This window comes from Sturnus vulgaris, chromosome 3 (assembly GCF_052056855.1).
Source record: "Sturnus vulgaris isolate bStuVul1 chromosome 3, bStuVul1.hap1, whole genome shotgun sequence".
Taxonomy (NCBI): Eukaryota; Metazoa; Chordata; class Aves; order Passeriformes; family Sturnidae; genus Sturnus; species Sturnus vulgaris.
The window spans coordinates 70,435,219-70,447,784 of record NC_142245.1 but is presented as its reverse complement, the minus strand read 5'-3'; the positions used below and the strand labels follow the sequence as shown (position 1 = coordinate 70,447,784).

Here is a 12,566-nt window from a genome sequence, read left to right as displayed (position 1 = left end):
GCCAACACAGCCTCACGAAGGACAAATCATGCCTGACCAATCTGGAGGCTTTCCAGAACGGGGTTACAGCATTGGTGGGTGCAGGAAGAATGACATACATCACTTACCTTGACCTGTGCAAAGTATTTGACACTGTCCTGCACGTCATCCTTGTCTCTGAACTGGAGGAACACAGGTTTGACAGATGGCACACTGGGTGGATAAGGAATTGGCTGGATGGCCACATTCAGAGCTGCAGTCAATGGCTCAATGTCCAAGGGGAGAGCAGTGACTAGCGGTGTCCTCAGGGCTCACTACTGGGACCAGCACTCTGTTTAACATCTTTGCTGGTGACACAGACACTGAGTTCAAGGGCACTTTCACCAAGTTTGCCAATGACACCAGACTGAGTGGTGCAGTGGACACACTGGAGGGAAGGGGTGTCATCCAGAGGGACCTTGGCAAGCTCAAGAGGTGGGACTGTGCCAACCTAATGAAGTTCAACAAGGCCAAGTGCAGGGTCCTGCATCTGGGTCAGTACAATCACAAAAACATAGGCTGGGCAGTGAACGGATTGAGAGTAGCCCTGAGGAGAAGGACTTGGACTTTTTGGTCAATGAGAAGCCCAACACGAGCTGGAAATGCGCACTCACGGCCCAGAACAACTGTGTCCTGGGATGCATCAAGAAAAGTGTAATCAGGAGGTCATGGAAGGTAACTCTTGCTCTCCACACTGCTCCTGTGAGAACCCACCTTGAGTACTGCATCCATTGGACCTGCAGGAATGAGTCTAGAGGCTGCCCAGAGCAGCTGTAGATACTCCATCCCTGGAAATGTTAAAGCTCCATCCAACCTGGCCTTGGTGCAACCTGGTCTAGTGAAGGTGCTCCTGCCCAGGGCAGGGGAGTTGAAACACGATTCTCAAAGTCCCTGCCAATCGCAACCACTCCATGGTTTTACGCAGTAAGAAAAGAAATAAGGCTCAGAGCAATACCTTTTTCATGAAAGTTCTAACAGCCTCTGTGCAAACACAGATAGCAGCTCCTCTTCCACCTAATATCCAGTACTATAAACTTTGCTTAGAAAGAGGAGTATTAAGCCTCAGAGGTTGTTACAAGTGTAACACTTAACGCACACTTTGCTCCTCTTCGGCTTTAAGTGGAAAACAAGAGTTAAGCTAACATGGAAAAACATGACCTGAATGAAAATTCTTTTTAAGATAATTCTAAATCTGAATTAGTATTGTTAAATACAAAATTAATACCGTTTTTAGGGGAACTAACTCTTCATACCTTGCATTCTTCCTCTTTCCCTTTGTATTTCTCAATTCCCATGAGAAACAGCTCATCTCCAAGTCAGCAAGCAGACACTCCTCTCGGGGATTGCTCACATTAAATAAAGTTCACAGGTAAAATTCCATTCAACAGATTTTATTTATCAATTTGGTTTTGCGATTACAGCTGCTTCAGTTTCCCTCCACTGAAGACAAGATACAAACTTTTACAGCAACACTTACAGAGAACATTCGTAAGGTAACAGCTTGGTATTTGCACAAGCTGGCTTCAAGAAACAGCCAGGTAACTTGAAGAGTCACTACAATTCAGTGCCTAAAACCGATTTAGGGGCAAGTACAACTACAGATCTATGAGCTACCTTCCACTTCCAAAACACAAGGCCAAGAAAAACTGCAAGTTGTTACTTCAGGTTTTTTGCTAGTACACAGCACAGATCAGCTGATACCGCATTTCACAAAGGAGTAATTACTTTCGACAGTGAGGCAGCCAAGCACATGGTGAAGATGCATAACCCAGCCTCCCCTTCCCCCAAACAACTAAAAAGGGAAACAATTCAAGCCAGAACTCTGAACTGTGGAATTACACTTTGCTGGCAAGGCTAATGAGCAAGAGGTGTGTAGTGCGGGCCTTCCGGAAAGTGATTAAATTGATACAGCACAAACTTGAGTTTTTCAAATAGGCATTTGTACATGCCACAGATCCTGGGTTTCCTAAAGTCTTGGAAAATAGCAATTGCTGGCACCACAACAAATTTAGTAACTAAGGCAAGGTATCCCTTCTATCCTTTTAAACAAAATTTGAGGCAAACAAGTAAGCAATTTTAAGGCACTTTAAACATTATTTTTAGTTTGCTTTACCAGCATACTTCATCAGCAACCTAAATCAGGATTAGCAAAGCTCATGAATAAGCATTAACTTTTTTGTGGCAATGTTTTCCATGCTATGAAGTGTTCTGTAGGACTTCTCTGCAAGTTTCCCAAAAGAGCCCTTTGAGGCCAAAAATTGTATATGACGTATAGTTTGCTTCGCTGAGCTAAAGGCAAACTGTCATATTTCAAAAGAGTATTTTGTTCGCTTCAAAGCACAGAATACAAGCTCAAGGATTTTTTTTTTAACAAATCAATGTAGTAAAATAGTTCTTAGATAGGGAAAGGACAGATTTAAGCGATTTCACAATAAGGCCAAGGATATACCATCTAACTCACACACACACTGTTGCTGAAAACTGGCTGCTCACTGCTGTTTTCATAAACCTGAGCTGATTGTCTTAGTTTTGTTTAAAAAACCAAAAGCTAATGAACTCTAAGATACAGTACTGGTGAATAACCTCTGCACTTTGTAGCAATTTGAGTTTTCTATGCAGCACAATAGAAACAATGCCATTCAAACTAGAAGAACATAAGAAACAACACTGTACACTTCAAGTTTCCAACTGAAATGCACTTAATTTGCTTCATAATTCAAGTCTCACTGCCATGACTATCTGCTATCAATGCTATTTTTGTATTGGGTGCCAAATTCCAGTCAAGTCAGAGCTAGTAAGACAGTACTACAGATTACCCCAAAACTGATGATCAGGGGATATCATCAGAAGCTATGCATTATGTGCTACCTCCACCACTTGACTTTAGCTCTATTTCCATTTTTCCTGTGCGTTTATTTTCACAGGTGCTCAAGTCAGTCTGCATTAGAGATGACGTACCTTTGATATTCGGATCACAGGGCTAATCCAGCCAAGGGTAAAAAAAAAGAAAACCCTAAACTATTTGGCTGAATAGATTTCTTTAACCAGTTCACTGCAAGGTGACACAAACCTGAAGCTAGGAAGGGGAGAAGGGAAAGAAAAAAGGTGTAGCCTGCAGTCCCAGGATTACAGCAACCCTGACTAGAATCAAATCAGCAGATCCTCTGAAGGACCCTTAATTGCTCCTTCAGCAAGCAGACATACAGCAGAAAGAAAAAAAAACAACAATCCAAGCTCCTGAAATTAATTGTAATGAGTTTTAAGAACCGTTTGAATAACAAAAACATCAGGATTTCCCAAACATCAGTATTTCAAGTATAAATGTGAGCTGTTGCCTTTTTATACAGGGAGTGAACTGAATTATTATCATTACTTTTATAGTTGGTCTTTGTAGGCCAGAACAAAGGTAAACAAGTCAAAGCTTCTGTTTGTGGCTGAACATTGCTGTACCATACTCCTCACTCTAAAACAAAATAACTAAGGGACAGTTATTCAAGAGATTTTCTTTTAAACTGGAATGCTCAAGTCACATGTATTCTATATTCCTATGTAAAGCTAATACTTAGAAGTTTTATTTATCTTTGAGATAGCTGGGACATGCTTACAGCCTACTGAAACTTGGTCTTTTAAGGCACTAATAATTATTTCCCCATTAGAAGGATTATTCCTACATCCACCCTTAACATTAATTAGAAATGGTATAGGACTTTGATTTGGAATGAATTATTTTATGAGGCAACTTTTATTCTTGTGTAAAAAAAAAAAAGGGTTATGTTATTCTGTTAAGACGTTATCTAATTCTACATTTTTGTCCATCTTTCTAGCAACACACTGTAAGAGCCATGAGCTACTATATGGTATTTCACTCCCCGAAACCAGTCACCAATAATTCACATCTTGATAAAACTGAAGGGATACTGTATCAGATGTTGTTTAAATTAGCCTTCAGAGTAAGTCATTTTAAGATTGTCTACTGGAGAGTGTTGCCACTGAATAACAATCTCTGAACATTCTACATTTGGCGTATCAAGAAAAGTCCCACATCAGCAGCCACTAAAGGAAAATAAAACAGCCATTAGAACCCATGCAGCATATTGCAAGTAATCCTGTTGAAGAGATTCATATCACTTCTTGCCAAGTATAATGTTGCAAAAATATTCATTTAAAGTCTTCTTTTAGAGATTTAAAGGATATAATGAATTGCTGTCTTCCATGAGCAACAGAAAATATTTTGGTTCAGTGAACTACAGGTGTTGGGCTACTAGTCCATTACCAAGGGGCAGGTCCTAAAGCGTGTGGTAATTTCGGTCTTTAGATCTGCAGAATTTGTACAGAAAGAAAATAACAGCCTGCAGACCCAGAACAAGGACAATTCCACCTATGAAACTTGCAGCATCAAATGTAGATTTGCGTGGAACAGGTACAGGAGCCACAGTAGTATCTGAACCTGTTAAACACCAAATTACAAACTGTAAGTGCACAATGCTCACAACAGTTTTACAGATTTTAGTGCTGGATTCTTTGTATTAGGACTACTCAAAACACCAATAAGAAAACAAAAAATAATCAAAAGTGAAGCCATGCCAGCATCTGTATTTAGATTAGCGGTACTGAAATTCTGATTAAATGCTGTTTGTACAAGGCTAGACCTATTTATAGACAGACTGCTCTGGACCTCAAAACTGAGCAATAAATACCCAGCTGGACTTTATTTTTACTTCAAAAAGCCAAAGCCTTCCTCCTTTATATAGAATGTATTATTGATATGCCCACATTCAAAACACATTTCGCAGTTGCTGCTCCTTGCTCCAGATTTTTTTTTTTTTTGCTTAAATTTAACACACATTGTTATCTTCCATCTACTGTACTTTACCACAAGAGTTAGGCTTAGAAAAAAACCAAAACAGCTGAAGTCACAAATACAAGTCTGGAAATAACAGCCATCTGCTGCTGGGTAGTTTTAAAGAGATTTACTTTGTGAGAGCTTTTCAGGAAATGGCATATTTAGGACTGACTTGGAAATAAAATACTTCAGCTTATTCCCGTTACTGTAGCAGAATTTCATTTAACAAAAACAAAAAAACCCATCCCATTATTATGCTGCAAAAACAAAATACCACCTCCCAAAGACAGGAGAGATGACAAGGGACTTCCAATTAAACTATTAAAATCATCGAGCTGATCTCATTTGACCAACGTGTTTCTGACTTTCTACATCTCGCCAATTAGCTCTGTTTCTCAGGCTATATAACCTTGCTACTTGCATACATCACTTTAACAAAATTAGACTTGCCATAAAGTTAGAAGTGACAACACTAGATACACCAATACTACTTTAATGTTGTCACTTGGTGAATCATTCAAGATAACACTTTCAAAGCAACACTGATTTCTAAGTAATTTATGCTTTAATTATGGCAGTTGTAGTAGTTACCTGCAGGAGTGGGTCTCGTGGTAGCTGAAGTAATGGTAGTTTTAGGTATAGGAGCATGAGTAGTTGCATTGGTGATGTTGGCTGTTTGAAAGAAGACAGTATGTAAACACCATAAACTCCAAAGCAAATTTGCAAGCACTGAAATTCCTATACAAATGATTTTTCCTGTTTTGCTTTAACAAGGATAAGCTTGGTCCTTAGTCTGTATCCCTTGCTATTTAGGTGAAGCCAAGTTTCTGCAACTAGGATTATTTTCAAACTTGCATACTATTGTTATCCAAATATTTCAAGGTTCTCCACAGATCAGTGACTCTTTCTTCAGACAAAAAAACACTTTCTTTCAAGCACTCATATAAATGCTGGTATTTGAACAACAATCAAGAGATCTGCTTCAGGACAACTGAGAATCTGCATCAAGGAAAAGGGCTTTCATTAAATTTTCATTAGAATCAGTATTAATTGTACTAAAAAAGTACTTAGTGTAATACCTCTAGACAGGAGATACACAGTCTTTCTTCTCCTGTCCTCAAAACAATAACGGTGAATGCCATCACTGGAATAAAATCATTCACCTAAAACAAAACTGTCTCCTAAAAACTTTCATTCTTTCATTATCAAGCCACATAAGCTGGGTCTCTGATCTCTCCCCCTCCCCTACAGATAAGTATTAATAAAAATTAATCAGTATTCCACTATGTGCCTGGGATAACTGTCAACATTGTGTGTTTACTCAAAGGTAAACATCACCCTACCGTACATAAGGCTGTTCTGAGCCTAATGAAGTACCAACTTGCTACGTCCCAGCTCCCTTGATCGGCAAATTTTTAAAGATTAGGTGATTTTTAAAAAAAAGAATTTCACTGTAGAGATGGCAGAGAAATTTGGGGGGGAACCACCAAAACCAAACTCACAAGAATTCATGATTAGTGGCAATTACTAACTCAATTACCACCGGGTCAATTTTTAACACAGAAGATGCTGTCTGGCAACATAACTAAGTTTTCTAAAATCCACTTCTTAAACCTTGGAACCATTTATGCATTCTGCGCATCAGATTTTTAGTAACCAAGCTACTACAGTGAACTTTGGAAGAAGCCCCTGTCTTTCATGTTATTCACCAGTTCCTAGTTTCCTGCTTTTCTGAGTTCAGTGCTTCTGTATTACCTATAGTAGTGTGAGCTGTGGTGGCAGAACTGGCTGTGGTAGCATTGGAAGATGCGGTGGTCACATTGGAAGATGCCGTGGTCACATTGGAAGATGCTGTGGTCACATTGGAAGATGCCGTGGTCACATTGGAAGATGCCGTGGTCGCATTGGTGGGTGTTACAGTGACACTGGAAGGTGTTACAGTGACACTGGAAGGTGTTACAGTGACACTGGAAGAAGGCTTAGTAACACTGGTAGCAGGAGAAACTGTGGAAGCTATGAAAAAATAAAGAGCAACATTAGAGAGATTAATGATGGTATTGAACTGAAAACCCAACAAGACAACATCAGCAGGCATAGCTTTAGGAATTTCATACAGCACTGAGTTCTACTGTAGTTTTAGTTTGTAATTACAAAGCTTTTGAATACACCATACTGACATGAAGAGTTGCATGAGTGAATACACGGAAAATCTTGTCACAGCAGCCCAATCAAGCCAGCATTCAACTGGCAACTCAAGATTCCTCAAACCAAACTTGAGTGAGAAGAGCCCTACTGTCCAAGCAGAAACTGTGCATGCTTTACACAGGAGAAAACTAGATACAGAGTATTACTTCCCAACCTCACTGCAACTGAGACTGAATCTGAGCTATCAAGTTCAATTATAAATCAGAGGTGGTTAGACAACTGAATCAGAATGAAGGGAAAACCAATCAAGAATTTGAAAGTTTAGCTACAGTTCCTGTTCGGAGAGTTCCTGGATATAGGTACTGTCAGATTCAGCATGTTGTACCAAAAAAAAAAAACCCAAAACCTCACAACCCCCAAAACAAAATTTGTAGTGGGTTGATCACACATAGACAGCTTATCTAAACTGACACATCAGCAAGCCTCCTGCTGAAATGCTTGATGTCCAGAAGCTTTTAATACTCAGGCTCATTCGAGTGTGGTAATTTACATCCTGAGCATAATTTAGCAGGGTGGGAAATCAGAGCTGACTGTTTCTACAGAAATAGGCTGGATATATAAAAATCTACATTCTCTTGGCTCCCACTTGCATCTAAGTAGTTTAACGCCACCTAAAAGGCTGTCTATGTTTTTCCCGTGTCAATCCCTTGAGGCAGTGTTGAGTCAAAACAATTCAGAGTCAATAAGGTATACAGATTTCTCTCACACCTGCAAAGATCTCCTACTATTTATTTCAAATTACTGTCAATTTATTTCCTTGAATGTGCAGAAGTTAAACACAATAACGTCACCACGAATTCAACAGGAACAGACTCTAGAAACACTTCTCAGATACAGAACAAGGCATTGTAACAGCATATTTTCTTTGGAAAGCACTAAAAAATGGTTCTTTCAGCACTCTTGATTAAGACCCGATTGTTACAATTTTAGAAACAACACACAAGTCAAAAGAAATTATTTCTGACGCTGTCACCACCACAAGATAGCCCAAAGCAGCATGGAAGTTTTATCTCTGTTGGTGTGAGCCAGTCCCTTTAGCAGAACAGTTTAATTCACCTAGACAAGATTATTCAGAATTTTCATTTGCTGTTCTAAATCTTAAAACCAGAAAATCCTCTTTTAAAGTCCATTTTTTATCAGCATCCAGAAAAACTGAAACTGGGGAGCTTTCACAAAAGTGAAATTCAAGATCTTACCTAAATTATTCATATCCTGTAAAACTGCTTTGCAAAACAAGCACAAAAGTCCGAAGCAGATATGCAACTGAGCACACTCCTAGCATGAAGGATTTATCCTAGGCAGGTCTATATCCTAGACTCTGTATTTCAGAACTGCATGAAGATTTGAGCTAGTTAATTAAAACTGGAAGGTTCATAAATTCCTCCTATTTACAGATAATATGGCATGTACTATTCTAGTGAAGATACCAAAGTCCAGTAAATTAATTTTGCAGTTCATTGAAGCCTCAGACGGTAAGTGCTTGTTTCCTTTTGATTAAATTTTTCCTTTAGGTAATGCAGCCAGCTATAAATAGCCCTACAGTAGAAAGCAATTAAAGTATGGGAAATAAAGACAGGAATCTGGAGAAATTCATGTACACATGCATAAAAAGGAGAGCAGAGAAAAAAAGTCAATCTAGTCGCATTTTGATCACAGCAAAAGCCAGCAATCTAACCAGTTCAGCTGCTTTTTTACGTCAATCTCAGTCAAACATTGCTACCTTAAAACCACAATGACAATACATCCACTAACAGGATCAAGTAAGATCTTCTCCAACTCTAGTTTTACCACATCAGTTTTAATTGAGACTTGCTCATACAGCCATCATACTCAGTAAACCCACATACAACCCACAACTCCTTCTGTTGCACGCTCTCCAGCACATTTCACATCATATCCACCCACTCGAGGCACCTTGGCGTGACCTTTCACTTTTCTCCATGAAAGGAACGCTGCTATCCACAGATCTTTGGCAGTCAGTACACTCCTTTACCTCTCAAGAAACAACTACAAATACATTAACTAACTTCAGTACAAACTGAGTAAGCCTCAATCCACACGGCCTTTCTCTTGGTTATGGCATGATCAGGTCAGAAAGGGTGGCACTATTTCTTCCCTTTCACATAAGAAGATATAAAAAGACCTCTGTGCGTTTGCATCAGTGAGGTGTGCAACAGCTGCCCTATTCCCTTCAGGAAGGCAGCACTCAAAATACTTCAAGAGCTTTACGACTGTTTCTTGATAACAGAGGGGAAATTATGGTGTGTATACATCTGAGGAATGATCACAGCACACACAACGGCCTCTGACAAATGAACAACATTCACTTTTGTAGATTCCTCATCGGTATATGGAAAATCTAGCACAGTACATCTGTTCAGACAGGAAGACAGTCGATAGAGCCAACTTATACCGGGTACACTAGAACTTCTAATTTAGTTTCAAAAACAGCCTTTCCAGACTAACATGGGGGAGGATCAGATTTGCAAGAGTAAAGGATCAGGAGATGTTTTTAACAATGAACTGTTAATTTCAGAATCTGTGGCAGGGTCTCAGGCGTTGTCCCAATGACACCTCCTGCTATGAAAGGCTCTCCTGGGTTCTTTTACATGGGATAACAGCAAGTTTCGCAGCTCTCCCCATCAGCAGATGCCTGCCCTTCACTGAAAAAAAAAATACTCTGATACCACGAACTCAGCTTTTCAGCCTAGACAAGCCGACATTTGCTTCCAAGATAAACCCGCTGTACTGGCTTCGCACAGGGTAAATTCGGATACTCCCCTTGCACACGAGGAGGAAACCAGGAACCAGCGGAGGGGTCCGTCCTGCCGGCCCAACAGCGCCCTCTCCCGTCCCAGCGGAGCGGAGCGTTAACCCTCGGCGGAGCAGCCCAGGCTCCCGCAGGCTGTCCCGCAGCCCGCCGGCGGTGCACGGCTGGACAGGAGATCCCTACGGGCTGGAGCAGCGGTGACCGGGCAGCGTCACCCTCGGCTGCACCCAGCGCCACTACGGAACGCGGCCAGGGAACACTGAAGCGCTTCCACACAACTTTTTGTTTTGTCTTTTTTGTTGCTGTCTTCGCGTTCTGGGGCTCGAGGCACACTTCGCGGTCCTCGGCCCCGCAAACACTTTGGCAAACAGCCCATAGGGCCCGAGCTGTGGGCAACTGGGGGCAAACCCACGGGACGAGTAACGGGGCTCACAGCGGGACAAGGAACACGCGGCAGTAGGGAGGGCCAGAACGACACGGCTGCGTCAGGACACCGCCGCTCCCAGGCCCGTTCCAAGGGTGCAAGAAGCAGCCGCACACAATTCCCTGGCACCGGCTCCCCCTTCCAGCGGGGATAACACAGGATAGTGGGTTCCAGACCGGCACAAGCAGGAGAGCGGCCCAGAAGCTCGCTGGACTGCGGCCGCGGCGCCCAGGAAGCAGTGGCGGCGACCGAGTGAGCACCGGAGGAGCGCAGGGCGGGTCCCGGGGCGCTCCCGGCCCGCCGCCTGCGGAGGGGCCAGCACCAGGGCGCACAGACGGACAGCCTCGGCGGGGCTCGGTGCGCGGAGCCCGCCTCGCTCCCCACAGCGCCGGGCACGGGGCGGGGCTGCCCCGTCAGCAGCTCCCGGAGGGAAGGAGTGGGGGAGGGCGCGAATCACTCACCGTTGCTCTGCGCTGCGACCGCAGCCAGCCCACAGAGGCAGCACACCACGACGACGACGTGGGATGAAAGTGTCCTAAGTACCATGGCGGCGATGCGGTGAAACAAGGGGGCTGCAGCTCCCGCTCCTGCTCCGCACTTCCCTGCCTCGATCTGCTCTGCTCCCGCTGCCGCCGCGCGCCGCCGCCCCGCCACGCCCCGCGCCGCCTTACGTCACGGGAGCGCCCCGCGCTAGCCCCGCCCCCCGGGCGCTATGGTTCAGCCCGACTTCCTCTTGGCCCCCCATCCGGCAGGTAATGGAACGGTCCGCATCGCGGCCGCGCGGCGCTGCTCCCCCACGTGACCCCGCCTCTCCCCCGGGAGGGAGCTTTTCCCGCGCGTCACGCGCCGTTACGTCACCACGGAGGTCCCGCCCCCTTCCCTCTGGGTCCGCTCATTGGCTGGGAGCGAGGCGGGGGCGGGGCCGGGGCGCGTGGTCGGTACCGATCCCGCGGAGCCGCGTCGGGCGGGCGGTGTCGCTGGCGGTGGCGCTGCTTCCACCGACCCACACCAGCTGTCATGGCCACGCCCCTACCCCATTTCTACCGCGACGAAACAGCGAGTTGTCCTTAAGTTGTATTTAAGTTGTATTTAAGTTGTATTTAGCTGGTAGTTTAAATGAATCGCACGTGAACCTTAGCAGTCTGCCTGCAGCACTTGCCCAGTGGTGTCCAGCTGTGCTCCCAGCAGCAGTGGTCCCATCACAGGTGGAAGCTGCACGCTGGGAGTTTGTGTAGGTCCGGGGTGAAATGGCTGCAATAGTAGAAGGGAAGCATGCTACGCTATATCTTTACAGCTGCGCTGTAGAGAGCACCCGGAGAATGCTCCTTGGTCATCCCACCACTTCTTTTTGTGGACTTGGCAGTGTCCGGTTTGCAGTTGGACTCGAAGAAAGAATTTATCCAACCTAAGTGATTCTAAGAATCCGTGATTATCCCCGGGCACTGGGTAGAGTTCCCCCTACGCGTATCACACTCTCTCTGTCCTTTGTTTTTCCCTAAGGCAGCTGGAGTCCATATATATCATCAGTGGACTCTGCAAATAAAAGTTTGTTTGCGTAAATCTGCCTCAGCATTTTGTGCAGTGCCAACACAGGTGAATGTTGGGAAACCGAGGCAAACATTCATGTGTGCTTGTATTCAAGGAGAGCTAAGCTAGAGCTATAAAGCAAATTTTATTATGGTCTAGGTCAAAGGACAAACGGAAGAGAAGAGTTATAATCAGGACAATTCCCCCTTGGTTCTCCTAAGTGTGAGCTGGACTGACTTGGGTAGTTAAGAGGAAACTGCCAGCGAAATTTCTAGCTTAATCTTCCCATTTTGCTTTCTTTCCTGAAGATGTTATATTGCCAAGAGCCAAGAGACCAATAAAAATGCAGAAATTTTAAGGCAAGCTACCTATCATGGTTACTGTGTGAGCTATGGAGGAGTCTGTAGGGCTGCTGGTAATACATAATTTGGGTACAGAGCTTTCTGACAATGTTCTGTACTGTCATGTATTGTGGTGCTTTCTGCTAGCAGGCAGGATGGCTAATGCTTTGCCTTCCTGCAAAGGAATCTTAGGAAGAAAAATAAAAGAAAGAAAGGTCTGCAAAGAAACAATAGAGAATCAAGTTTGTAGTATGAACTGGAATCTTGTAACAGCGGCATTAAAATGATCAAACATGATCTCTTGTATGTAAATGTCAGTAACATCAGAATTTAATTCTGAAAAGTGATAAGGAAACGGAAATCACACACTGACTTTAGTTATCTCTCATTCTCCATTTACTGGAGTGGTAGTAAAATAATTATACAGTATGATGGAAG

At 43.4% G+C, this 12,566-nt stretch overlaps 1 protein-coding gene across 1 annotated transcript; it reads right to left on the bottom strand.

Moving 5' to 3' along the window:
- Nucleotides 1-1,393: 1,393 nt before the first annotated feature.
- On the bottom strand, nt 1,394-10,954 carry CD164 (CD164 molecule). Its single transcript, XM_014893412.2, has 4 exons — nt 10,722-10,954; nt 6,617-6,874; nt 5,453-5,533; nt 1,394-4,465 (listed from the first exon to the last, which is right to left on the bottom strand). Exons 1-4 carry the CDS (start codon nt 10,804-10,806, stop codon nt 4,305-4,307), a joined length of 585 nt encoding a protein of 194 aa, XP_014748898.2. The 5' UTR covers nt 10,807-10,954; the 3' UTR covers nt 1,394-4,304.
- Nucleotides 10,955-12,566: the final 1,612 nt, after the last annotated feature.

Coding starts and splice junctions, on each gene's coding strand:
- CD164 (XM_014893412.2), bottom strand. CDS start 10,806: ATGGTACTTAGGACACTTTCATCCCACGTCGTCGTCGTGGTGTGCTGC. Junction 6,875..10,721: donor GGTCGCAGCGCAGAGCAACG/GTGAGTGATTCG, acceptor ATTTTTTCATAG/CTTCCACAGTTTCTCCTGCT. Junction 4,466..5,452: donor CACGAGACCCACTCCTGCAG/GTAACTACTACA, acceptor GGTGTTTAACAG/GTTCAGATACTACTGTGGCT.